This window comes from Oryx dammah, unplaced genomic scaffold (assembly GCF_014754425.2).
Source record: "Oryx dammah isolate SB20612 unplaced genomic scaffold, SCBI_Odam_1.1 HiC_scaffold_4, whole genome shotgun sequence".
In the NCBI taxonomy this organism is placed as follows: Eukaryota; Metazoa; Chordata; class Mammalia; order Artiodactyla; family Bovidae; genus Oryx; species Oryx dammah.
In genome coordinates this window covers 87,116,380-87,141,896 of record NW_024070188.1, presented here as the reverse complement: position 1 = coordinate 87,141,896, position 25,517 = coordinate 87,116,380, and the positions used below count along the sequence as shown (strand labels likewise).

The following is a 25,517-nucleotide window of genomic DNA, read 5'->3' as shown; positions in this document are numbered from 1 at the left end:
TTTACACATAAGCCTGGATATTCTTTGCTTGATCTCTCTCTGTCTCTCTCTGCATATCAGAACTTCCTCCTAACTCCAGAGAATTCCTTCCAGCTATTTCGTCCCCACCTTTGGGATATTGCTCTCTGAGAATGTGGCTCCCACCATTTCAGCACCAAGTTTATTTCTACTTATCACCTTTACTTTTTGGGAAGCCCTAAGAGTTGCAGATATGCAGATGACACCACCCTTATGGCAGAAAGTGAAGAGGAGCTAAAAAGCCTCTTGATGAAAGTGAAAGAGGAGAGTGAAAAAGTTGGCTTAAAGCTCAACATTCAGAAAATGAAGATCATGGCATCCGGTCCCATCACTTCATGGCAAATAGATGGGGAAACAGTGGAAACAGTGTCAGACTTTATTTTCCTGGGCTCCAAAATCACTGCAGATGCTGACTGCAGCCATGAAATTAAAAGACGCTTACTCTTTGGAAGAAAAGTTATGATCAACCTAGATAGCATATTCAAAAGCAGAGATATTACTTTGCCAACTAAGGTCCGTCTAGTCAAGGCTATGGTTTTTCCAATAGTCATGTATGGATGTGAGAGTTGGACTGTGAAGAAGGCTGAGCACCAAAGAATTGATGCTTTTGAACTGTGGTGTTGGAGAAGACTCCTGAGAGTCCCTTGGACTGCAAGGAGATCCAACCAGTCCATTCTGAAGGAGATCAGTCCTGGGATTTCTTTGGAAGGAATGATGCTAAAGCTGAAGCTCCAGTACTTTGGCCACCTCTTGCGAAGAGTTGACTCATTGGAAAAGACTCTGATGCTGGGAGGGATTGGGGACAGGAGGAGAAGGGGACGACCGAGGATGAGATGGCTGGATGGCATCACTGACTCGATGGACATGAATCTGAGTGAACTCCGGGAGTTGGTGATGGACAGGGAGGCCTGGTGTGCTGAGATTCATGGGGTCGCAAAGAGTCAGACACGACTGAGCGACTGAACTGAACTGAACTGAAGAGTTGCTTTCATCTTGAGTCAATGGGAACAGGAGGAGTTTTATTATAGCAATTGCTCTTAATGTGAACTCCACATGAACTAAGATGCCAAAGAGTATGGCAGCCCTGTCATCAAAAATTGTTTTTTATGATCTGTCAGCTGAAAAGTTATTTAGGTCCACGTTCAAGTACCTTATGAAAGCTTTATAAACCACTTTTAGACTTTAGTAACACCAGTATTTGATTTAAGAGATTTTCGTACTAGTGAAACTTGAGAAAGGGGTGATTTGAAATGAAAGGTGGGAAAAGAGCATTTTTAGGTAAGAGTCCAGGTAAAAATTAAGGCGGTGGAACTTGATCTTCTTAAAATCCGTCCATGTTTCTGTGCATCCCTTGAGGAATTACTGAGTCCGTCCCAGGGTGGGCGCTGTGAGGCCGGTTCAGCTCTCCTTAACGATGAATGTTGCATCAGAAACCTGGACTCAACCACGGTCAAACGATTATTCCAATCCGAATACCAAGGTGAAACAAGAAAAATAACACTCCTCTGCAAAGTCATGAGTAAGTTGACAGGCATTCTATTTTTATGTTGGGCCAAAGCTAGTAGAGTTCCTTTATAGTGAAACTGACTTGTAGCTTTTTATAAACACTTTGAAACTCACCGAAACTCTTTCTGCTCTTCTGTCATGACAGATAGGGTATGTGCCACAGTTTCATAGGGTGTCAGCGCCCGGTGGTGGGCTCCGGGAGTAAACCTCGCTTGAACCGAGCAGACCCGTGCCTGGTTGTTGTCTGAAGGTGCGTGTTGAAACCCAGGTGGCGCAGCGTCAGCTCTCTGTATGGAGTTAATCGCCACCTTTTAAACTGCAGTATATCTTCTCTCCATGAGAGCTTATAAAATCTGCATTGTTTCTGACAGTGCCTCCAAACTCAGAAAGCATGATAGCTCAGGGGCACCCCCACCCCCGCCCTGCCCTCTCGACGTGCCTTCCCATCCAGGGAGCAGCTGGTATTGGAGTTGTTTCTGTTCAATGAAGAGGGAAGACCAACGTACTGCCCTTCTTTACAGTAACACTGGCTTTGTTGAGGCAAGCATCCTCCTACAGAAAAAAGAAAATGCAGAGAGCGCCCACTGTGTGTCAGTGTCTGTAAGCCAGCAGTTGGTTTCTTTGCAAGAAGAGTTTCCTGTCAGAGCCTTCTTCAGGGGAGGATGTCAGATCAGGAGAGACCTCTAGAGTAAAGACCAAGACCTGGATCCCGGTTCCTTTGTTAGTCCCACAGCTATCCCGAGGGAGGCTGTGATTAGCTCCACTTGATGTGAGAGAGACAGATACGTGGATGAAGTAACCCGGGGAAGGCCCCGCAGCACATGTGTGGCCGGCCAGCTTTGGATGTGGCCCTGGAGTCCTCGGCGCACTGCCCTTCACTCGCCCGCAAGAAAGACAGCGTTTTAAACACTTCCGTCTCAGAGCTAGTCAAGGAGAAAAAGTCATTTCTCTGCATCTTGGTACCGTGGTCTCCATAAACTGGAATAGACGTGCAGGCAGAGGAAGCCACACATCAGATGCTGTATTTTTTTGATGGTGTAATTTTAGCCACTCGATTCTTTTTTATCAGCTCAGTTCTTAGCGGGGACGTCAATATGTTGATCTTTCCTTGTGTTGGTCTCTTCTTTCCTGGATTTCCTCACTCCCCCATTCCTTTACTTACTTGACTTTTACTTACTCAGATCTGTCTGGAATTGCTTCCCCTGGGGGAGACCCAGGTAGCCTTGTCTCTCTGCAGGGTCCTCAGCCCAGGAACTCCTCCCTGCAGCCACAGCCGGGCCTCTGGTCCCGCATGGGGCACGGGGCACAGCCTCCGCCGGGCCTGGTGTTGCCCTCACCCCTGTAGCCCTGTCTCATGCTACTGTACGCAGAGCACAAAGTTCCTGTCCATACCTGTGTGGACCATGTCTTTTGTTTTAGGATTATTTAGGGGGCCACATTAACTTCATTAATGACATTTTTTAATGCCATTGACATCACACTGAAAATCTGTACTTTAGCAGAAATCTCGTCAGTTAGGTTGGGCGTGTGAATTGAGTAAAGGGGAAAGAGCACCCAGTTTGTATCAGCAGGAGTTGAGCCCCTTTGCATCTATGGATTGCCTGCAGCCAGTGGTGAGCGAGTAAAGCCAGCTCTCTAACCAAGAAGGGGCCTTACGTGTAGTGCTTCCCAGTCTGTGTGGAGTGCAGACTCCCGCTCAGACAGGCGCGCGCCCGAGGAGCATCCTGAGGGCAGCCCTGGGAGCCAGGGAGCATCCTCAGCAGGTGGGACGCAGCGCAGAGGCCCTGAAACGTGAGAGTGCTTCGGCAGACTGAGCTCTCAGGAGCCCAACGGCGTGGCTGCGGTGCTGGGGGACGTGGTCATTGCCGGCCACTCAGATCTGTGCTGTCCCTTACATGTGAGACCCCACGGACGCCGCGTGTCCTTCCCGACTCGGGCACTGCAGTGTCCACAGTCTGCAGCTGGGAGACCTGGGCGCAGAGAACTCAATTAGCTCACCTAAAGGCGCACAGCTGGTCAACGCAGGAGAGGGGGTCGCCCCAGAAGGGTGAGCTGGAGCCTGGTCTTAGCTGGTGTCCCTTTAAGTGAGTCCAGGCCTCCTGTGAATGTGAGTAACGTCAGCGCATCCTCTGCGCACCCCCATGTCTGTGCAGAGCCAGTAAGTAGGGGTGCCGATTCATAAGATCACGCGGTTGTGTTCTCACCGCGTGGTGGGCACGAGCTAGGTTACACTCCTGTTTCCAGGCCGTCGTCCTGCTGCCTTTGTGGCTTTCCCCTAGCTTCATGTCTGAGATTAATCCCCCATCCAAATCAAGGGCGGCCTCCTCTCCTAGCAGTCCCTTCTGGCTGGACAGTGAGCCCAACTTAACTACTCAGCTGTCACAGGCAAATAGTCTGTACAAAGTCAGCACACAACGTGGTGTTCCATCTGCATTAACAGTTTGCAGTGGGGTGAAGAGAGTGGAATCATTTATTAGTAATATGCTATTTTCTACTATTCATATTGAAGGTCATTTAGAAAACAGGGACTCAAGTAGCTATAAAATTCACCAAAACTAATTCTTTTTTTGCTGTAAAGTTAAAGTTCATGTTACTGCCTTACATTGATTACAAAACTTGAAAAAAAATAAAAATTAACAGTTTATATGTTTACGAATAATATAAACGTATTAAAATTATACATAATGATAAATAAAAATGTAGTTTATTCTCAGTGGAGGTCATAAGCTTGTAAAATGAGGCAAATTAGAGTCTTTTGTGAGAATTGCAAAAGTCGTGTATCCAGGGCACTGTAAAGGCCGCTTGCAGCGAGCGAGCGCTCACTGGCGTTGATGACCGTGGTAGCAATGCTGCTTTGCTGCCTAATAGAGCTACTTTTACAACCACCTCCCCGCAGAACTGCACTGAAGCGCAGGCGGTACTGACTTCCAGTAACTACCGAGTAAGCCCTGTTGACTGTTCGCCCTCCTGCCGGAACCTACAGTACCATCCTGAGTGGGCAGGATGAGACAGTCCATTGACGGTTGGGAGGAGCATGTGAGAACTTTTAAGGAATGCTGTTAGGAAACGTCCGTTTTCTTGATTGTGCGCACACGGATGGAGCTTTCGCCCGGCTCGTCCGTCAGGTGGCTGTGTCTTGTCCAGGGTGCCATCTCCTGTGCCAGGGGCCTTCTGTTCTACAAGAAAGAAGAGCGGACAGTGGTGTCCAGCCTGCACTTCTAAGCCTGATCCAGCTGTTCCTCAGCCTTGTTAGGAGGACAGCTTTGCAATGTCCACTCATTTCCCTTGTGCTACAAAGGCTTTGCTACTTGCAGCAAAACACTTGGAATGGTTGTTGAATGCATTGTTTATTTACACATATTTCTTTCACAAAAAGATAGAAATTCCAAATTGCTGATCTTTTTCTGATGACAAATGACAGTGTTTTGTTACTTATAAGACGTATTCAAAGAAATAAACATTTCATCTGAACTTTCAGATTGCAAGAAACATTAACACCAAATAAGAAGATAATTGCTTTTCCAGATAAATTCATACCACGAAGAGAGTACTTTGAAAACAGTTATTTTCCATCATCATCGTGTGACTTTTTGCTGAAATTTATGTGTCACATACACAAATTACCACGTACGTTTACAAAGACTAGGAGCAAACACACACACACACACACACACACACACACACCCCGATGACTGGCGTGTCCATTGCCCCCCATGAGTCTCTGTGACCCGTTCTCACACAATCCTCCCCATCTTCATCCCCCCATTTCAGGCAACCACTATTGTACTTTCTATAACTTCCTTTGAATTTTCTAGAACTGTTTTATATGACTGGAATCATAAACTCTGTGTTCCTTTCTGTCTGACTTCTTTCCCTTAGCACACTTAGTTTGAGATTCACCCATGACACTGCGTGTGTAAATAGTTCAGTCTTTATTACTGAGTATTCCACTTTATGGATACATTATGAGCTGTTGGTTTAGTCACCTGTTGATGGAAATTTGCGTTATTTCACTTTTGGCTGTTACAAATAAAGCTGTCCAAGCCTGTGTGTGGGCATGTGCTTCTGTTTCTCCTGAGGAAGTGCCTAGACTGGTGGGGTTTTGTGGTGGGGGGATGTTTAAAAAACTGCCAAGCCAACCGACTTCCAATATTCCCAGCATCACTGGGAATGTTCTAGTCTCTCCACATTTGCATCTCTGGGTCTTTGGTGAAGTGTCTGCTCAAATCATTTGCCTATTGTTTGGGATTTCTGGTTTTTGTCACTGAGTTTTGATAGTTCTTTTATATATTCTCAGAGAAGGCCATGGCACCCCACTCCAGTCCTCTTGCCTGGAAAATCCCATGGACAGAGGAGCCTGGTGGGCTGCAGTCCATGGGGTCACTAAGAGATGCAAGTCATCTGTCAGATCACTTATTTGCAAATATTTGTTCCCAGTGTTTGGCTCGTCATTCTCTTAACATTTTCTTCTTAAGAACAGTTTTTAATTTTAAAGAAGTCTAGCATGACTTTTTTCTTTTTGTGATCATGCTGTCTGCATTGTATCAAAGAAATATTTGTCTAACTTAAGGTGACAACGATTTTCTCCTGTGTTGGCTTCTAGAAGTTTTACAGGTTTTACATTTAAGTCTGTGGCTGATTTGAGTGAGTTGTTGCATATGGTATAAGATGAGGATCAACATTTACTTTTTTGTTTTCCATCAAAGTGCCCAGTTGGTCAGCTCCCTGAGTGGTGTAGACTCTTCTTTCTCTGAGGTCTTGCCTTGCACTCTTGTTGAAAACCAACTGACCCTATGTATTCATTCTCCTGATGGCCTGACCTCTTTATCACTGAAATGATCTCCTTGGTAATAATCTTTACTCTGAAATCTAGTTTATTAGGTGGGAATTTACAGCTGTTCCCATTTTGTCTAGACTGGTGTTAAATGTTAAATACCTTTTCCAACTTTTGTTATTGTTATTCAGTCCCTAAGTTGTGTCCAACTCTTTGCGATCCCATGGACTACAGCATGCCAGGCTTCCCTGTCATTTACTATCTCCTGGAATTTGCCCAGACTCATGTCCATTGAGTCAGTGATGCCATCCAACCATCTCATCCTCTGTTACCCTCTTCTCTTGCCCTCAATCTTTCCAAGCATGAGGGTCTTTTCCAGTGAGTCAGCTCTTTGCATCAGGTGGCCAAAATATTGAAGCTTCAGCTTAAGCCTCAGTCCTTTCAATGAATATTCAGGGTCAATTTACTTTAGGATTGACTGGTTTGATGTCGTTGCTGTCCAAAGGACTCTCAAAAGTTTTCTCCAGCACCACATTTCAAAAGCATCCATCCTTTGGTGTTCAGCCATCTTTGTGGTCCAACTCTCACATCCATACATGACTACTGGGAAAACCAGAGCTTTGACTATACAGACCTTTGTCAGCAAAGTGATGTCTCTGCTTTTTAATATGCTGCCTAGGTTGTCATGGCTTTTCTTCTAAGGAGCAACCGTCTTTTAACTTCACGGCCGCAGTCACTGTCCACAGTGACTTTTGGAGCCCAGGAAAAATAAAGTCTGTCACTGTTTCCACTTTTTCCCCATCCGTTTGCCATGAAGTAATGGGACCAGATGCCATGATCTTTGTTTTTTGAATGCTGAGTTTTCATCCAGCTTTTTCACTCTCCTCTTTCGCCTTCATCAAGAGGCTCCTAAGTTCCTCTTCACTTTCTGCCATTAAAGTGGTATTATCTGTATATATGAGGTTGTTGATATTTCTCTCTGTAGTCTTGATTCCAGCTTGTGATTCATCCAGCCTAGCATTTTGCATGATGTACTCTGCATATAAGTTAAATAAACAAGGTGACAATATACAGCCTTGATGTACTTCTTTCCCAATTTGGAATCAGTCCATTGTTCCATGTCCAGTTCTAACTGTTGTTTCTTGTCCTGCATACAAGTTTTTCAGGAGACAGGTAAGGTAGTCTGGTATTCTCGTCTCTTTAAAAATTTTCCAGTTGTTGTGATCTACACAGTCAAAGTATTTAGGGTAGTTAATGACCCAGAATATGAAGTCAAGTGGGCCTTAGGAAGCATCACTATGAACAAAGCTAGTGGAGATGATGAATTCCAGTTGAGCTATTTCCAATCCTGAAAGATGATGCTGTGAAAGTGCTGTAGTCAATGTGCCAGCAAATTTGGAAAACTCAGCAGTGGCCACAGGACTGGAAATGGTCACTTTTCATTCCAATCCCAAAGAAAGGCAATGCCAAAGAATGCTCAAACTACCACACAATTGCACTCATCTCACACACTAGTCAAGTAATGCTTAAAATTCTCCAAGCCAGGCTTCAGCAATATGTGAACCATGAACTTCCTGGTGTTCAAGCTGGATTTAGAAAAGGCTGAGAAGCCAGAGATCAAATTGCCAACATCCGTTGGATCTTTGAAAAAGCAAGAGAGTTCCAGAAAAACATCTATTTCTGTTTAATGACTATGTCAAAGCCTTTGACTGTGTGGATCACAATAAACTGTGGAAAATTCTGAAAGAGATGGGAATACCAGACCACCTGACCTGCCTCTTGAGAAATCTGTATGCAGGTCAGGAAGCAAAGTTAGAACTGGACATGGAACAACAGACTGGTTCCAAATAGGGAAGGAGTACATTGAGGCTTATATTGTCACCCTGCTTATATAACTTATATGCAGAGTACAGCATGAAAAATGCTGGGCTGGATGAAGCACAAGCTGCAATCAAGATCACTGGGAGAAATATCAATCACCTCAGATATGCAGATGGCGCCACCCTTATGGCAGAAAGTGAAGAGGAACTAAAGAGCCTCTTGATGAAAGTGGAGAGTGAAAAAGTTGGCTTAAAGCTCAACATTCAGAAAACGAAGATCATGGCATCTGGTCCCATCACTTCATGGGAAATAGATGGGGAAACAGTGGCTGACTTTACTTTTCTGGGCTCCCAAATTACTGCAGATGGTGACTGCAGCCATGAAATTAAAAGACACTTACTCCTTGGAAGAAAAGCTATGACCAACCTAGACAGCATATTCCAAAGCAGAGACATTACTTTGCCAACAAAGGTCCGTCTAGTCAAGGCTATGGTTGTGTATGGATGTGAGAGTTGGACTATAAAGAAAGCTGAGCACCAAAGAACTGATGCTTTAGAACTGTGGTGTTGGAGAAGACTCTTGAGAATGCCTTGGACTGCAAGGAGACCAACCAGTCCATCCTAAAGGAAATCAGTTCTGAATATTCATTGGAAGGACTGATGCTGAAGATGAAACCTCAGTGCTTTGGCCACCTGATGTGAAGAGCTGACTCATTTGAAAAGACCCTGATTCTGGGAAAGATTGAAGGCAGGAGGAGAAGGGGATGACAGAGGATGAGACGGTTGGATGGCATCACCGACTGAATGGACATGAGCTTGAATAGTCTCTAGGAGTTGGTGATGGACAGGGAGGCCTAGTGTGCTGCAATTCATGGGGTCGCAAAGAGTCGGACACGACTGAGTGACTGAACTGAACTGAATGAACCAGAAGTAGATGTTTTTCTGGAATTTTCTTGCTTTTTCTATGATCCAGTGGATGTTGGCGATTTGATCTCCGGTTCTTCTGCATTTTATAAATCTAGGTTGAACATCTGGAAGTTCTCAGTTCACGTACTGCTGAAGTCTAGTTTGAAGGATTTTAAGCATAATCTTGCTAGCATGTGAAATTAGTGCAATTATACAGTAATTTGAACATTCTTTGGCATTGTCTTTTTGGAATTGGGATGAAAACTGACCTTTTCCAGTCCTGTGGCCACTGCTGAGTTTTACCAATTTCCAGCCTTTTACTTTTACCCTGTGAAGTGTGAAATTTGCTCAGCCGTGTCCAACTCTTTGCAGCCCCATGAACTATACAGTCCATGGAATTCTCTAGACCAGAATACTGGAGTGGGTAGCCTTTTCCTTCTCTAGGGGATCTTCCCACCCCAGGGATGGAACCCAGGTCTTCTGCATTGCAGGTGAATTCTTTACCAGCTGAGCCACAAAGGAAGATCCTATCTGAGTCTTTGTTATATTTAAAGTAGGATTCTTTCTTGTAGACAGTGTGAGTTGGGGTTTTGCTTCCTGCTCAGTCAGATAACCTTTCCTTTAATGAGGCTATTTAGACCAGGCATGTCTTTTGTTTAGGTGTACATCCATAATCTTGTTATTTGTTTTGTTTGTTCCATCTGTTTTTTGTTTCCGTTTCCCTCTGTCTTCAAAAGTTGAATTAAAAAAAAAAATCTTTTATCACACAGCTTTTAACTTATGGAAATCTGCTGTATGACAAATTTCACTGATTGTCACTGGTTTTGAACCTGATTGACAGTATATAAAGATGCAGCTGATTCGTTTGCAAAAGTAACTGATTTACATCAGGGAAAATAGAAATTTATCTGAATTTCAGTCAAAGATATTAGTGATTAGAGAGCAAAACTGTGAGTGTGATGTGTAAGAACAGGCAGTGGTACTTTTATTCTTTTTGACTCCACATACTTTTTGGCATCACCGACTCAATGGACATGAGCTTGAACAAGGTCTGGGAGTTGGTGATGGACGGGGAAGCCTGGTGTGCTCCCATGGGGCCACAAAGAGTGGGACAGGACTGAGCGACTGAACTGAACTTTTTGGCATATTTTTCTCCAATAGGTGGTGCTACTGGTAAAGAACCTGCCTGCCTGCCAAGGCAGGAAATGGAAGGGAAGCGGGTCCCATTCCTGGGCAGGGAGTAGGGACGACCCCCTACAGCAGGGCATGGCCACCCCTCCAGTGTTCTTGGCTGGAGAATAGCTTGGACAGAGGAGCCTGAAGAGCTGTGGTCCGTAGTGTCGCGTAGAGTCGGACACGACTGAAGTGACTCAGCACAGCACGCGCTCACGCACTTTTTGGCATATTTTTCTCCACTAATACCAAGTAATAAAGAAAAAAAATTGACAATAGATAACATATAATGCTTCATTTCAAAATATATAATTGTTTAGTGTGAGCAAAAGTCATGCTAAGTAAATAAAACTAAATATTTTAAAAATATGTACTTTTTATCTTTTAAAATTTCTATTATATTTTAATTTATAATACAATATATTAGCACAGTGTGTAATTTCTGAAGGGGCATACATTTATTACACGTACATCTATAAACTTATTTTACCCATAAAGAACTTTACAATCAACAAATTTTCAAACTCCCTGGACTAGAGGACTTTGAGATCACCAAGAGTTAAGCTAAATATTTTTAAAAGGAGACACAGAAGAAAAGTCAACCGATGTCTCAGTTTAGTTGTTTTGCATCTTAGTCTGTTTGTGCTGCTGTAACAAAATACCAGGGACTAGGTGGCTTATGCACATCAGACGTTTATTTCCCACCAAGGCTGGGAGTCCAAGAACAAGGTACCAGGTAATCTCTCCGCCTAGATACAATGTCTGGCCGTCTGACAAAAAAAATATGTATACTTGTTACACAATTTAAGAAGCCTTTTAAAATGGAGATATAATTCCTTAAAAAGCCATTTGTGTCTTCAGAGTCACATGTGGGGTTTCTTCAGTGAGTATGAAAATACATAGTGATGGTGAGAAAGGTTGGGAAAGACTGAAGGCGGGAGGAGAAGGGGACCACAGAGGATATGAGGGTTGGATGGCATCACTGACTCGATGGACATGAGTCTGAGGAAGCTCCAGGAGTTGGTGATGGACAGGGAGCCCTGGCGTGCTGCAGTCCACGGGACCGCCAAGAGTCGGACACGACTGAGCGACTGAACGGAACTGAACTGATGGTGATGGTGGTTGATGGATAGTAATATGCAGCAATAGTAGTTAAGGACAAGTAATAGCGAATAGTTGCAGTTGTGATTTTTTTTTTAATAGCAGCCTCTGCACTTTAATGACGCACCGCGCACGCGTTAGTTTACGTTCTCTGTGTTGGCTCCGCCCCCCAGATGTACCACAGGATCCGGCACTCGGAATGCATCTACAGGGTCACGATGGAGAAGCTGTCCTACCACAGCATCTGCACGGCGGAGGAGTGGCAAGGCCTCATGCACTTCAACCTGCCCGGCCGTCTGTGCAAAGAGATAGAGCTGTGAGCGTCCCGTCCCGCCCACTTCCTCAGCCACAGTTCCCACCCGACTGAACTTAGAGTGAAATGGCTTCCAGAAGTATAATCAGAAATATTGCGTTACACGTATGGTCTCTGACCTTAACCATTTCCCCATTCCAAGGAAGGAAAGGCCGGATCTCTTTATCTGTAGAAAAACTAGCCTGAATGCCATTTTGAAATGAGCCAACCTAAATGTTAGCTTTCCTTGTTTACACACTTTATGAAATATTTACTATTCAAAATGGCATTTAAGCTTAGATAACTGAAAGCTTTCATTTCCATATAGTTTTAAGTTTGCCAGTTAAATCTGAGACTTTATAATACAAGATTTAGCATCCACACTTGGCTTCTAATCCTACGCTAATACATTTGTTACTGGTGGTCAGACTGCCCATCAAAAGTGTAAGCCAGCACTGTGTGTTAATAACAAAATAATCTTCAAAAGTGATCCAGAGCTGACTGACAGTTATTTAAAATAAGAAAACTTGTGTTGTTAAATTAATTAAATAAGGAGGTCATTAGATTGCTGTACGTTTAATGCCCTGCTGGCCTAGTTAACAAATGGGAATCTAAGCCTGTAAATGCCTCAGGGTCACCAGACGGAAATGCTAAGGAGAACAGTTCTGAACAGCCAGCTAGGCTTTAGCTGGAGCCAGTCAGATGATTCCTTTTCTTGGCATGGTCTCTATAGAGGAGTTCCCATGACTTCTGTCAACAAAGCACTCCTGACCTCTTTAAGTAGGTGCTGCCCTTTTCAAATGGGTTTTTGCTCGACTAATACGCCTCAGTTTATGTTTTAACAGTCTATGTGTTACGTAGTGTGTGTGTGTATATATATATATATATGGTGTTTTATGTTTTAACAGTCTATGTGTTACGTAGTGTGTGTGTGTATATATATATATATATATGGTGTGTGTTGTGATACCCAGGACAGAGGAGCCTGGTGGGCTACAGTCCACGCGTGGCAAACAGTCGGACACGACCACACAACTAACACACCTATATTGTGATATAATAAGAAACTCATGACTGTGGTCTTTGTAGCTGTTTCCTGGCACAGAGCTCCTTTGTCCCTTAAAATTTCCTAAGTGAGTTGGGTGAGAGAGGTATCTTTTGTTATTCATATTAAGCCTCTTTCAACCACTCAAGAGCTTTTGCTAATGAAAGACTGTGTGGATGAAGCTCAGCCCCGCCCATACACTCCTTTCCAGGGAGAGTGACTTGGGGGCAGGCTACCCGTGAGCAAGGATTTCACCACCTGTACCCGTGTGCTGGAAGCTTCAGAAAACCCTAACTGAGGGATTCCGAGAGTTTCCAGACTGGGGAGCACGTCAGGTGCTGGAAAGAGGGTGCCCTCAGAGAGAGGCCGGAGCTGCACGGCCCGCCCCACTGCCTGGCCCTGGGCACCTCTTGCTCTTGGCCGCTCTCGAGTTGTGTCCCAGTAATAAGCCAGACGTCTAGCTGAAGGGTTCCTCTGAGTTCTGGAGCTGTTCTAGCGCATTATCTCCCCCGAGGAGGGGCTTGTGGAAACGGCCCACGGTTTAGAAGGGCGGGTGGCCTTGACTTGTGATTGGCGTATGAAGTGGGGCCGTCTGTGGGCCCCAGCCCCTGAGCTGTGAGGCCTGCCTCAACTCCAGGAAGTGTGAGAATGGGGTTGAATCCTGGGAAATCAGGGGGTGTCTGCAGAGAACTGGAAAATGGCTTGGTGTGGAAAACTCACACATTTGGTGTCAGAAGTGTTGCACCTCTGTTTATTTGGGTTAAATATCCACAACTAAATTAGCACATGAAAATAGGTAATAGCTTTGAATGTTGATATTTATAAAGGTTTTCTCTGGATTAAAATGGGAAATAGATGGATTTTCAGCTCTAAAAGAATTTCAGATAAGACCCCCCTTCCCTATGAATTGTGCAGTGTGCGTGTTGTGTCTGTGTAGTATTGATGAGTGTGTGGTGTTAAGGGCATCATTACATTGTCCTTTTTCATTGCTCTGATAATGACCACAGTAGTCCCTTGTAACAGAGAGTTAAGCAGTGGCTTAAATCTTGGACTAAGTTCCTGAGGAGGGTGGGTGGAATGTCCTCCTGGAAACATTTGATTACGACAGAGATGTGACTGAGGAGGGGAGAAGGCAGGGGGCCGAACTTTTAGTTTTCTAGAATTCTTTTAGTTTCTTCATAGACAAAGAAGTTGCTTGCTTTATTTGTACGTTTATCCTAGTTCGCTGCATTTCCTCATGAGCTGTGCTTTCTGTTTATTCCAGGTTCCACTTTGACGTCGGCCCCTTTGAAAACATGTGGCCTGGAATTTTTGTGTACATGATCCACCGATCCTGTGGGACAGCCTGGTATGCAAGACTGCCTCGATGCCTCGCCGCGTTCCTGGTTGTAATTAAAACATGCCACAAATTGTTTTCTCTAAACACTTGAATTTTTTAAAAAAGGCTAAGATTATTAGACCGCGTGCAGCCTTCTTAGACTCCCTTGGTTCATAACCAGGTCTGACCAGGTGATGATGAGAGTGTAGGTGTAGCTGGGATAAATAATTGCTTATTGATTCTGTGGGTGTCTTGGAACAAACACGCACATTTAGCATCACCTTTCACCTTTGACTTTAGTATGCCAGTTAAAGCAAGAGTGAAGGAACCCAGGCTCCTCGTTCAGAGTGGCGGCCTTTGTTCCGAGTGAAGTTGACTTGCCCTTCCCTCCACATCTCCCTTCTTTTGTGGCCTGTCCTTGAGGAACTGCATGACCTTTCATTTGTTTGTTTCTTTGTTTATTTTAATATAGCTTAAACAGATACTTAAAATGCAAGAAATAATTTTCTTTTCTCTTTTTCACTAGTCATTAAGTGGCTTAAAGAGGCTCTTAGCTTCTCTAGAGCTAAATTGTCTCTCCTTTCCCATTGAATTCTGTTTTGTCTTATTTCCATCAGTAACTTTCATAAATTATTGTTTCAAAACAATGAGCACAAGATACCTAACTTATTTCTTAGATAGCAGTTGAGAGTTTGACCAGTTGAAACTCCGGTAGTGACATACCTTATACTTCAGGGACTATTTGGAAATTTTCAGTAGAGAAACATAAAGGTTATGTGCATTAATATTTAGAGGTTTTCCAAACTGTCATCTCTGGTATTTCTGGAGCCCTGTTTCACATTGATACGCTTTTGTCTTAAGCTGCCTCATATCCATTGAGAGAGTTGGTGGGGCTCTAAAGAAGTCTAAGTACATGATAAATACAAAATTATTACCACACTGTCGAATAAGAGCGTGTGTCATAGTCTTTCATGTACTGTGTTGGGTACATGACCATTACCACATCATTTGCCATGCCAGTTAATAATTTGAGTGTACCATAGTAATTTGGATTCCTTTTCAAAGGATAACCACTCAATCTAGAGAATTCTTATGGTGAGTATGTTTGCAATTTGTGAATGTGAATGTGCTTTTTTGGAAAAAAAAAACTATCTCTAAACACCCTTGAGCAGGGTGATGGTATGTTGCTGTCTGTTGACCCTGTGGGCTGCAGGAGATGCTTGACTGTCCAGGAAGCGGTGATGGGAGTTGATGGTAGGGAAGGCGAGCAGATTCTGGGGTCTGCTTGCTGGTGGGCCCGTCACAGTGTCCGAGAGGAAGCCAGTAAAGAGTCCTCCTTCCTTGCTGGCTGAAGGAGTGTCGGAGCTGGTGAACGAGGCTCACTCAGCACCCCGGGAAGTCCCCCCGGAGCAGGTGTGTGTGGGCACAGACCCGTGTGTCTAGACCAGAGCTGCCTCCTGGAACGCATTGTTTCTTTGCCAGTTTCTGTCCTGACGATGTCTCTTCCACGCAGCTTCGAGCTGGAAAAGCTGTGTCGTTTCATCATGTCTGTGAAGAAGAACTACCGCCGGGTCCCTTACCACAACTGGAAGCACGCGGTCACGGTGGCACACTGCATGTACGCCATCCTGCAGAACAACCACGGGCTCTTCACCGACCTCGAGGTGCGTTTCCAGAGAGCCGGAGTGGATTCGAACACTCTGTGTCTGCAGCCCATTCATGCTACAATTAGGTGCCATGTTATCCCAGGACAAACTTTGGTTCAGTAAATTCATGAGCAGCACAGTTTTCAATGGTCATATCCAAGCATTTTTTCCTGTTGCTTTGTATAAGAAATATAGAAACAGAAATTCCAGTGTCCCCAAAATGTCCCTCAACGAAGCACTGGTTTTTGTAGTCTCTCTTCCCTGGTGAAGCCGGACTCCGCTGAAAGGATGTGTGCTTAGTCGCTCAGTCGTGTCTGACTCTCTGGGACCCCACAGACTGGCCCGCCAGGCCCCTCTGTCCATGGGATTTTCCCAGGCAAGAATACTGGAGTGGGTGCCATCTCCTGCGCCTCTGAAAGGATGTAGACGAGGTGAATTGCTCTCTTTGCCCTCATGCCTTAGATAATGAACTCTCATCCTGTCTCCCTAAGAGCCCAGAACATTAAGTGCAATTAAAACATAAACGCTGATCTGACCTTTTCCCGCACAGAGGACAGGGACACTGTGATGTTCCACTGATCTGCAGCCTCTACAGACTTGGAGCTGCTGATGCACTCAGAGAGGACGCAGGGACGCCTGACCGTTCACGCCCTGCTGTCCAGCCCTTCCTTGGCCACCCAGCCCCAAGCTCGGGGACTGGAGCGCCTTCACCCCAGCTGTGCCGCTCCCAGGCAGACCTTCCTGGTGGCCACACTGTCCCCTCTCCATCGGCCCCAGCGGCCACTGTGAAAGCCCAACTCAACCCCCTTCTCTCCTCCTGCTCCAGAGAAAGGGAGCTGCCTGCTCCATGCTTTATGGTTTCCTTGTTACAGTCCTCATTCATGATAACCATACTATCACTAGAATTTAGCGTCGAATAGATTTTTGAATGAAGAATGGAAACTGCCCTCTCCTTTTGCAGATTTGCTTTATCTGTCCTTCTTTGGAACCCTTGCTTTAATTTGCCCCCACTTAAACACTTTTTCCCAGAGCTCAGCAGAAAACCTCAATAGTAATCTGGCTGTCAGAATCAGCCGCAGAAAGCAAAGTGGTTAAAAAGGAGGCTGGATTATCTGGCATTTCCGCTGTTCTTGAGGACGTGGGCTGCATCAGTGACAGAAGTCAGCGTGAGAGTCCCGTTTCTTTGTTTTGAACATCTCTGTGCTATGCTGTTTCTTAAGCGCAAAGGACTGCTCATCGCGTGTCTGTGCCATGACCTGGACCACCGGGGCTTCAGCAATAGCTACCTGCAGAAGTTCGACCACCCCCTGGCCGCGCTGTACTCCACGTCCACCATGGAGCAGCACCACTTCTCCCAGACCGTGTCCATTCTGCAGGTGAGCCGCCCGGGCCCCGCCGCCTTCTCAGAGAGACTCCTGCCTCTTTAAAACAGCAGCCACGTTTTACTGTAGAAGCGTTCCTTAGAGTCATCTTCAGATAATCATGTTCGGTTTTTTTTAAGAAAGGCTCTTTTTTGAAGATTTATATATATATATTTTTTCTAACCACATTCGATTTTTAAGTACCTTATACCCTGAGGCAAATGAACTATTTCACATAGTTCATTTAATCTATGTAGATTGTCATATTCTAGAACCAGAATGTGTTGACCAACAAATCTCTGAAGTTAGGCAGGTAAGATTTTAAGTGCATTGAAGTTCTTTTTTTTTCCTTTTGTGTGTTTGTAATTCTATCGCTTTTAAGATGTTCTTAGTGACTGCTCTGGATGCTGATAGTTCTCACATCGCAGTGAGACGCATTTGCTTCTTCACTTAAAGCTTTTCCTCAAACTCATCTTAAACAGTGGTTTGATTTCCGTCACAATTTTTAAAATATGCTCTGTTTCTGACTCAAAATAGTGGACCCCGTTTCTTCCTCTCAGTGTTAGCACCTCAAAGGAGGAAGAGACATCTCATTAGGTCCCCTGATTACGGGTCTGGTTACCAGAAGGACTCTGAATTTGCAAGAATGTGAGGCAACCCCCGGCAGGACCTCAGCAGCGACCGCTGTGGTCACCTGTGAAGCAGAGGGTGTTTACCACTCAGGGCAGCCTTCCTTCCTGGAGTAGCCCAGGCCCCCGCCCACCCAGGGCTGGTTCCTCCCGCCAGCTTCTCTAGGGAGCTCCTCACTGTCCCCACTGTCCCCATGCCTGGTGGTACCGCACACCAGATCTTTCCAAGCCCAGCAGGCTGTGCCTGTTCACGCCCCTTTTCCTCTGGGCTGTGAGGGTAAACGTGAGCTCGCTGGAGTGCAGATCCTCTGACTCCCTGCCGGGGAGGGGAAGAGGTCTGCCCAGCCAGAGCCACGTCCGGCAGGGGCCCTAACATCCCACCTGTCGCTGGTTCTGTCCCCGAAAGCAACAGGGAGTTACCAGTCCTGATGGTCCCTGTCCTTCATTGTGTTAAGTGATGTACGTATGGATGATGGATGGTTTGGATGGATAGGTAGAAGATACATATATACCTGGAAATTTAAGCAAGATGAAAGATGTGTGTGGATATGTGTGGGTGTGTATATGTTTGCATATGTGCATATAATATAGATATGTGTGTGCCTATATGTGTGTGTGTGTATAATAAATGTGTGTTATACCTATGCACATATATATATTAAAACACACACATACTAAAATGAGCTTTCTATAGGCAGATATTATAAAACTTTATGACAGTTTATACCTACTTTGCCCTTACTCATCCTGTGAGACTATTTACTTGTACAGGAAGAAAGGCAAATGCCAGAGATGACGTCAGCATGCTTTTGCTTAGAGATATTTAGGCCTCCCTCAACGCCGTGTGCTTCCTGTGTCCTAAGTGAGTTCCTGCATTCGGCTGTGATGACATCTCTGCTATTTAATCTGCCAGTGAGTTTTGATAGCCTTCATAAAGTTTCTTGGGAAAACTTTTTCTAGACATAATAGGATTAGCGTTTAAAAAGGCCAGGGTTGCAAAAGCCATTGCTGCCAGATGGACCGAAACCTGACCTGGGAGATAATAGCAGTGATAGCAGCGGGCGGGGTGGGGAGGGTCTGACCCAGGCAAGGAAGACTGCCTCTGTTTTTCGCTGCTGACGGTGAAGGCGGTGTCAACGGTTTGTCTCATTTTCAGCAAATCCCCGTGATGTGGAGACTGCATATTACATAACGCAGTGTTCCCAGGATGGTCAGAACGTGGTCACTGAAACTCAAGGCAGTGAATTAAGTTCAGTCAAGCTGTTGACATCCAGAGTTGTTGGGGGACATCAGGTTCCAAGTATTAGAGAAGGGATTCCAGTCACTGGTGAGATACATTTGTGCGTTTGCTCTTGTGTTTTTAGAGAAGGTGTGGTCCTCAGTAGAGGACTGGGGTCTCTGGCTAGAGGAACCAGGCATGGCCACAGGCTCAGGGTATCCTGGACTGACCGGCGCCTCCTGTGCAGCTGGGCCTGGGGAAACGGGCGGGGAATAGACTCATGGCCCCACCCCCATGGGCAGGAGTATTTCGGAGGGTTTTCCTTCGTGTTCTGGAGATGTCTACCCTGCGGATTTTACATGCTCCTGAGTTTTCCTTCTCTGATCCATCCAACTGCCTCTGAGAATTCCTGCCAACAGCAGACGTGCCTCCTAGCACAGGATTTAGGCCCGGGGTACCGTGAGAAGGGCACCAGCCCCGTCCCAGCAGCACGCGGGGGAGGCGGGACCCCCGGCCTCTGCCCACCTCCTGTGGCCCCACTGCCCTCCCAAGCTTGCCTCTCGCCCCCGCGTGCCCCCCGGGACGCGCTGAGGTTCTGCCTCCAGACGCTGGACTCGGCGTCCTAGCGGCCGGCCCGTGTGCTGCTTCTGCGGCTCCCGCGACGGCGCCTTGCTCACCCATCGCGGGTCAGTGACCCTGTCAGGGTCGCCCTCCCCTCCCCGCCTCCAGTCACCGAGTCCCGCCGAGTGTGAGTGTGGTCAGGACGCTTTCCAGGCTAAACAGTTAAGGTGACATCCTCGGGTAATGGTAAAAATGCCGCCGTCCGGTCACTGAACTATCAGACGGTGCGTCGATAGGAGACACGGACCGCTCTGGGAGCTCTGTCCTGGTACAGGGGCCGGGCGGGTGTTTGTCCATCACCCTGGCCTGCAAGTTCATCCTTGAGGAGGATGCAGGGAAGTTCCCTCCCTGCTGGGCAACGGGAGGAGATCAAGTCAGGAATGAAGGAGGAAGTCTCCAGCGCACCCAGAGAGGAGACAGGCTCCTGTTCTCAGCGGGGCTGAGCCGCACTGTCTCAGCAGCCCAGGTCTGCCCTGCAGTGATGGAGCCGGGCTGTGTGCAGGCCGCAGCTGGCTGGACAGAAGTGCCTGCTGGCGTCCGCGGTGGACGCCGCACTGGCCCCTCTGGGCACTGCAGCCTCCTGCATGGCCGGCAGGGACCATTCCCGGGGATGTCCCAGAGTCTGCCTTCATTGGAAGCTGTCTGTCTGACTGCCTTTTTCCCCTGGTGACCGCCGTTTCCCCAGGCTTGTGGGTCTCAGGTCTGCCTTCCATGTATATGTCTGAACATGTTATTCTCCTGTTTTAAAAATGACCAGTGGGTGCCAGGACATCAAGAATAAAGTTCCTTTCTTAACTGATAGGCAGTCCTTGATGAACGGCCCCTGCCGGTTCCAGAACCGTTGTATCTACCACGCTTCTGTGGCCCCAGACTCTTCCTGACTCTGCCCTGTCCAGTTCCCGTCTTCAAGGCTCAGCTCAGGCATTTCCTCCTCCAGTGACATTATTGTACAACGTCTCCACACAGCTGGGGTGCAGGTGTGTGCCCCTTCACTCGGCCCTGAGCCCCTCCGACGCCTGCAGACTTCTCACATGGCCCCGGGATCTTCTGTCTGTGAGCTTAGCGCTCCGCTCCTCTGCATGGTAAGCCCTGTCCATCGCCACCGCTGCAGGCCTCGGCCGCGCCTGCTGACATGGGCGCTGTGGGCAACGTGACGCCTGTGGACTCAGAGTCGGAGAGGGCAGAGCAGTGTGGGCACAGCAGACTGGAAGCTGCCAGCTTTTATTTAGGAGGAAGCGAGTAGACACGCGTCCTCAGGACAGAGCGTGTAGGTGGCTCAGTCGTGGAGTCAAGTGGAATGACTTCAGGTACGGGGACTGGTCTGTGTGCAGTGACTGAATAAGCTCTGTTTTCTTATCTAAAACATACCCATGTGCTTTTAGTGTTAGAATACTAAATCCATTTTAATGTTCATTCACCATTCCTTTATATAATACTCATAATAATGTTCACTTTAATATTGAAAATGTATTTCATAAGAAGATGTTAATGATTGTTTTGAAGACTGAAGCTGCCTTTTTGTGTCTTTCGCCTTCTGTGAATACCTCGTGGTGGGTACCCAAAAGCCGGCATTTTAGAAACCAGACCAACTAGGGATGATTATTATTACTCAGAAAACTGTCTCACTATTCCATTAATCTTAAGCTGCCTAGTGCTTTGGAAATGTGTTTAGGTTTCTAAGACATCATCTTTATCCCGGCATTTTGGGATCCTGTGGCATTTCCATGAGTTTTTCTACCGGTAGCATTTCTGTGACATGGTCCATCTGCAGGATGTGGGATTTACTGTTGTCTGTTGCAACTGCAGCGAAATTGGTGTGCTTCTAGCCACTTAGAGCCACACTGTCCCGACTTACAAGCTGCAGTGTGTTAGTTAATACAGAGGTTAGCTGGAATCCATCCTTTTCTACAGATGAACCCTAAACAGACAGGAGGCCTCTGGCCACCCATTCACTTCTGGACACATACGTATGTTTGCTTGTTTCTCCTTCTCTCTCCCTGAAGTCTGCCTGCAGAAGTTATACTGCTAGGTTTTATCATCATCACCGCCATCAGAGTCGTTGTCTCATCATTTTTGTGCTGTGCTTGGTCGCTCAGTCATGTCCAACTCTTTGTGACGCCCTGGACTGTAGCCCACCAGGCTCCTCTGTCCATGGGATTCTCCAGGCAAGAATACTGGAGTGGGTTGCCATGCCCTCCTCCAGGAGATCTTCCCAACCCAGGAATTGAACCCCGGTCTCTCCCACATTGCAGGCAGATTCTTTACTGTCTGAGCCACCAGGGAAGCCCTCATCATTTTTAGGTACTTCCAATAAACAAGAATTTTGCACTTCTCAATACATTTGCTTTTTGTGGAATCTGGAGAGACAGGCATTATTATTCATGTCCGTTTTCCAAATAAGAGTAATGTACATCAAAGAGGTTAGGGTGCTCGTTCATTGTCCCACAGCTTGCGAGGAGCAGAAGGATATTAGCAAGCAGAGCTGTTTGACTCCAAAATCTGTGTTCTTAATTACAGTGCTCTTCTGTTTCCTAGTATATGGTTTGATGCAGTTGGCAATTAAACATCAAAATGAATATTGTATATTTTTCAAAGCATCATTGTTTTGAATGCTGGATGCAATTAGTTGCATCATCGACTTTTTTCCGTCCAAAGTCCCAGAATGTGTCAGCCTCTGCCTACTGTTCCCACGGTAGTGATTCATAATATGGGGAGAAGGAGGCAGGACTGCTGGAGAGTGAGGTCTGGGCTGGCTTTCTTTAGTCAAGTAAAAATGGCATTAATGTTTCAGCAAACACTTCGTTTTAGCTATATATCAACAATTTATTGAAATTTTATCATTTGAAAGTGAAATCATGAGTTTGAAAGGGATTTATAATCTTGGACTATTCTATAGATATCGTCAGAACAAGAACTGATTATAAGTAACTCCATTGTTGCGTTTATCATAGGATTATTTAAATATAAATATAATACCTTAACAGTAAATAATTCAGAAAGATTCTGATAATTGAAAATAAATGGAGAACACACAGCCTTATTTCCGAGTAATAGGAAGTAGATGATGTCTTACTGAGGTATCTGATTTTGTAAAGAAATGTACTTTAATCATTTCAAGTTTGTAATATATTTTACTAGTCAGTAAATATAGTTTAAGACAACTGGAAACAAAAGTCAATTTCTAGCACAATTATGAAAGCATTAGTTGCTCAGTTGTGTCCAACTCTCTGAGACCCCATGGACTATTTTGTGGAATAGACTATACAGAGAATTCTAGTGGACTTCTCCAGGCTAGAATACTGGATGGGGTAGCTGTTCCCTTCTCCAGGGGATCTTCCCAACCAAGAGATCAAACCCAGGTCTCCCACACTGCAGGCAGATTCTTTACCAACTCAGTAGTAGCTCAGTATAATTATGTTGACTAATAAATCATTAAGAAATCATTGATGAACACACAAGTTGAATCTCAACTTTTTTTGTTTGAACAGAATGCCACATTTTAATCCCAATTACAAATCAAAACTTAAAATTCTGAGGGAAATTATTGGAAAAAGGTTTAAGAGATTCACATATAGAAGAATAATTCTGAGGAAATAGAATCCGAATGACAGGCATTTGGTCTTGTTCAGGGTAATGATCTGCCGTGTCTGCGTACCATGAGGACAAAAAGCGGATGGCCTTCCAGTTTTTGTGCTTCAGGGATGTGTGTTTTATGTAGAAGCACTCCTGCCTGTAGGGAGAGTTTTTAATATGCCTATGAATTTTCCAGTAGTGGGACATTTTCTTCTATGGTACAGAGTGATCAGGTTAATATTCAGTAAGTTTGCAGAAATGGACAAGGGTGTAGATGATTTTTTAAGGCCAGTAATTTCTACTATAATATGAAAATTACCACCACAGAATTCCAGCAATTTAAATATATACCTAGTTTGGGGATATTTCCAGTAAGTAATCAACGGATTGGAATATGTAAAATATTTAAGTGAAAGAATTTTCCTTTCCTAATTAAAAATTTTGGTAATTTTCATATTATAGTTCATTTAAGTGGTAGCTTCATTGTTGTATCATAAGGAGAAACCAAAACACTGATTTCATTAGCCATTTCAAACTATCCTTTTATTCCCCCCAAATATGTCCTGAAGGCATTAGTCGTTGAGTCGTATCTGACTCTTTGTGAGCCCATGGACTGTAGCCCGTCAGGCTCCTCTGTCCGTGGAATTCTCGCAGGCAAGTTTACTGGGGTGAGTTGCCATTTCCTTCTCCAGAGGACCACGCCCGGGTCTCCTGCACTGCAGGCAGACCCTGTACCTGTCCTAAACAGCAACCACCTGCTGTTCCCCGGCACCGCCCGTGTTCCCCGGCACCGCCTGTGTTCCCCGGCACCGCCTGTGCCGCGAGGTGGGGGCCGGCGCTTGCTGTCGGCGTGTGTGTGGGCATTTGTGCTCATGTGTGTCTGCTTCTGTCTCCCCCTAGCTGGAAGGGCACAACATCTTCTCCACCCTGAGCTCCAGCGAATACGAGCAGGTGCTTGAGATCATCCGCAAAGCCATCATCGCCACGGACCTCGCTCTGTACTTTGGGAACCGGAAGCAGCTGGAAGAGATGTACCAGACCGGGTCACTGAACCTTAATAACCAATCACATAGGTAAAAAGCATTTCTGAAAGTTCAGTAGCCCAGGCAGTATTATTTGGAATAAATGTATATCTAAAAACAAAAGCGTAATTTCAAATTTATATTTGAAAAATGAAATGTAAAGATAATTTATGTGGTTTTTTTGTTTTATATTCATTTTATATTTACTTTGGATATTTCATTACTTGACAAGATTTCTGACAGTCTATTGCCAAGATAACTAAACTACGAATTGGAATTATACTGTCAAAGGGAAGTCATTTTGCAAGACACCTCTCCTCAAATTTATCACGGTCCCGCATTTGGTCATTGACCTCTCAGACTCAGAAGCAAACAGAAATGGATTCATCAGAATCCAAATCTTATTCGCCAAGCCAGTGTGACTGCTGTGTAAGACTTGCATTCCATGTTATTGATCCACAAACGTGTATTCTAGCTGCACACGTCAGAATATTGTCACTCAGTGTGGTCACAATCTTTGGAAGCTGAGTGGCCACCCAGTGTCTATTTGAACATGGAGTCAAAACAGAAAGAATGCGCGTCCTTAAGTGTTCCAGCGGCATCAGGCTGAGGTGGCCTGATCCCTTTTTTTCTGAGAAGGTGTGACTTGCCTGCTAGATTCAGGAATGCATCCGGTGTTTTCTTTGTGAGCCTGTCCACCCATCTGTCCATTAGATCTCAGTCCATTGGCTGAAACGCCTCTTGCCCTGGCCAGCGTGTAGGTGGTTACCACCAGCTTCTCTTTCTAGGACTTTGCTGTTGCAGGGTCCATACCTGACCAAGTCCATCTTAGGTGATACATCTTTAGACCTGGGAACACTTGCTTATTGGTTCATTCCAGTCTTGCTGAACTTGAATCCACTCTTTATTCAGGTCCTTTGTGTGCCCTACTCTAATCCATTAAGGTACTGGTCCTAACGTTTCTTTTCACAGGAATCTACTTTCAGTTTTTAGAAGCAATTTGCTCAGGGGTCCCAAACATGAAACTTTACATTTATAAATAACTACAGACAGATGCATAGTAAACTTTATCTCCTCAAGAATATGATCATCAAACGTTTTACAGGGAGTCACTTTGAGGAAAAGAAATGCATCTTAACTTCACAGAGTCGTCTGGACACATTGCTGGGAGCCTCCCAGGATGGTGGGAGCATCTGTGTCATGCAGACACCTGTTCCTCCGCCCGAGGGATGCAGAGCGATTTGCAGTCTTCATGTGTCTCTGCCTCTGGCAGATTCCACTTGTAGTTCTTGCGCCAAAACCTGTAGGAACAGGTGTTTATTCACAGTTCTCTCTTATGGCAATTATAAGACTGGAGAAATATGCCCGACATTACGGCATCCTTTGGGTTGCTGAAAACTCTGTGTCTCCATTGTCTTTAGGTTACAAAGAAGAGCTGTTTAAGTAGGATCATGTTTCTTGCATATACTTTTAGCAAAATGATTATGATGATA

General features: G+C 45.4%; 1 protein-coding gene across 1 annotated transcript in view; it reads left to right on the top strand.

Annotated features, from left to right (window-relative positions):
- PDE10A (phosphodiesterase 10A) overlaps window positions 1-25,517 on the top strand; it is a gene marked incomplete at its 5' end in the record, with an annotated part of 146,927 nt that overhangs the window by 100,792 nt on the left and 20,618 nt on the right. The window contains 5 exons of the mRNA XM_040238759.1: window positions 11,472-11,614; window positions 13,900-13,983; window positions 15,467-15,617; window positions 16,820-16,975; window positions 23,903-24,075. Of these exons, the coding sequence (XP_040094693.1) occupies window positions 11,472-11,614; window positions 13,900-13,983; window positions 15,467-15,617; window positions 16,820-16,975; window positions 23,903-24,075 (707 nt within the window). The remainder of the gene's footprint in view (window positions 1-11,471; window positions 11,615-13,899; window positions 13,984-15,466; window positions 15,618-16,819; window positions 16,976-23,902; window positions 24,076-25,517) is intronic.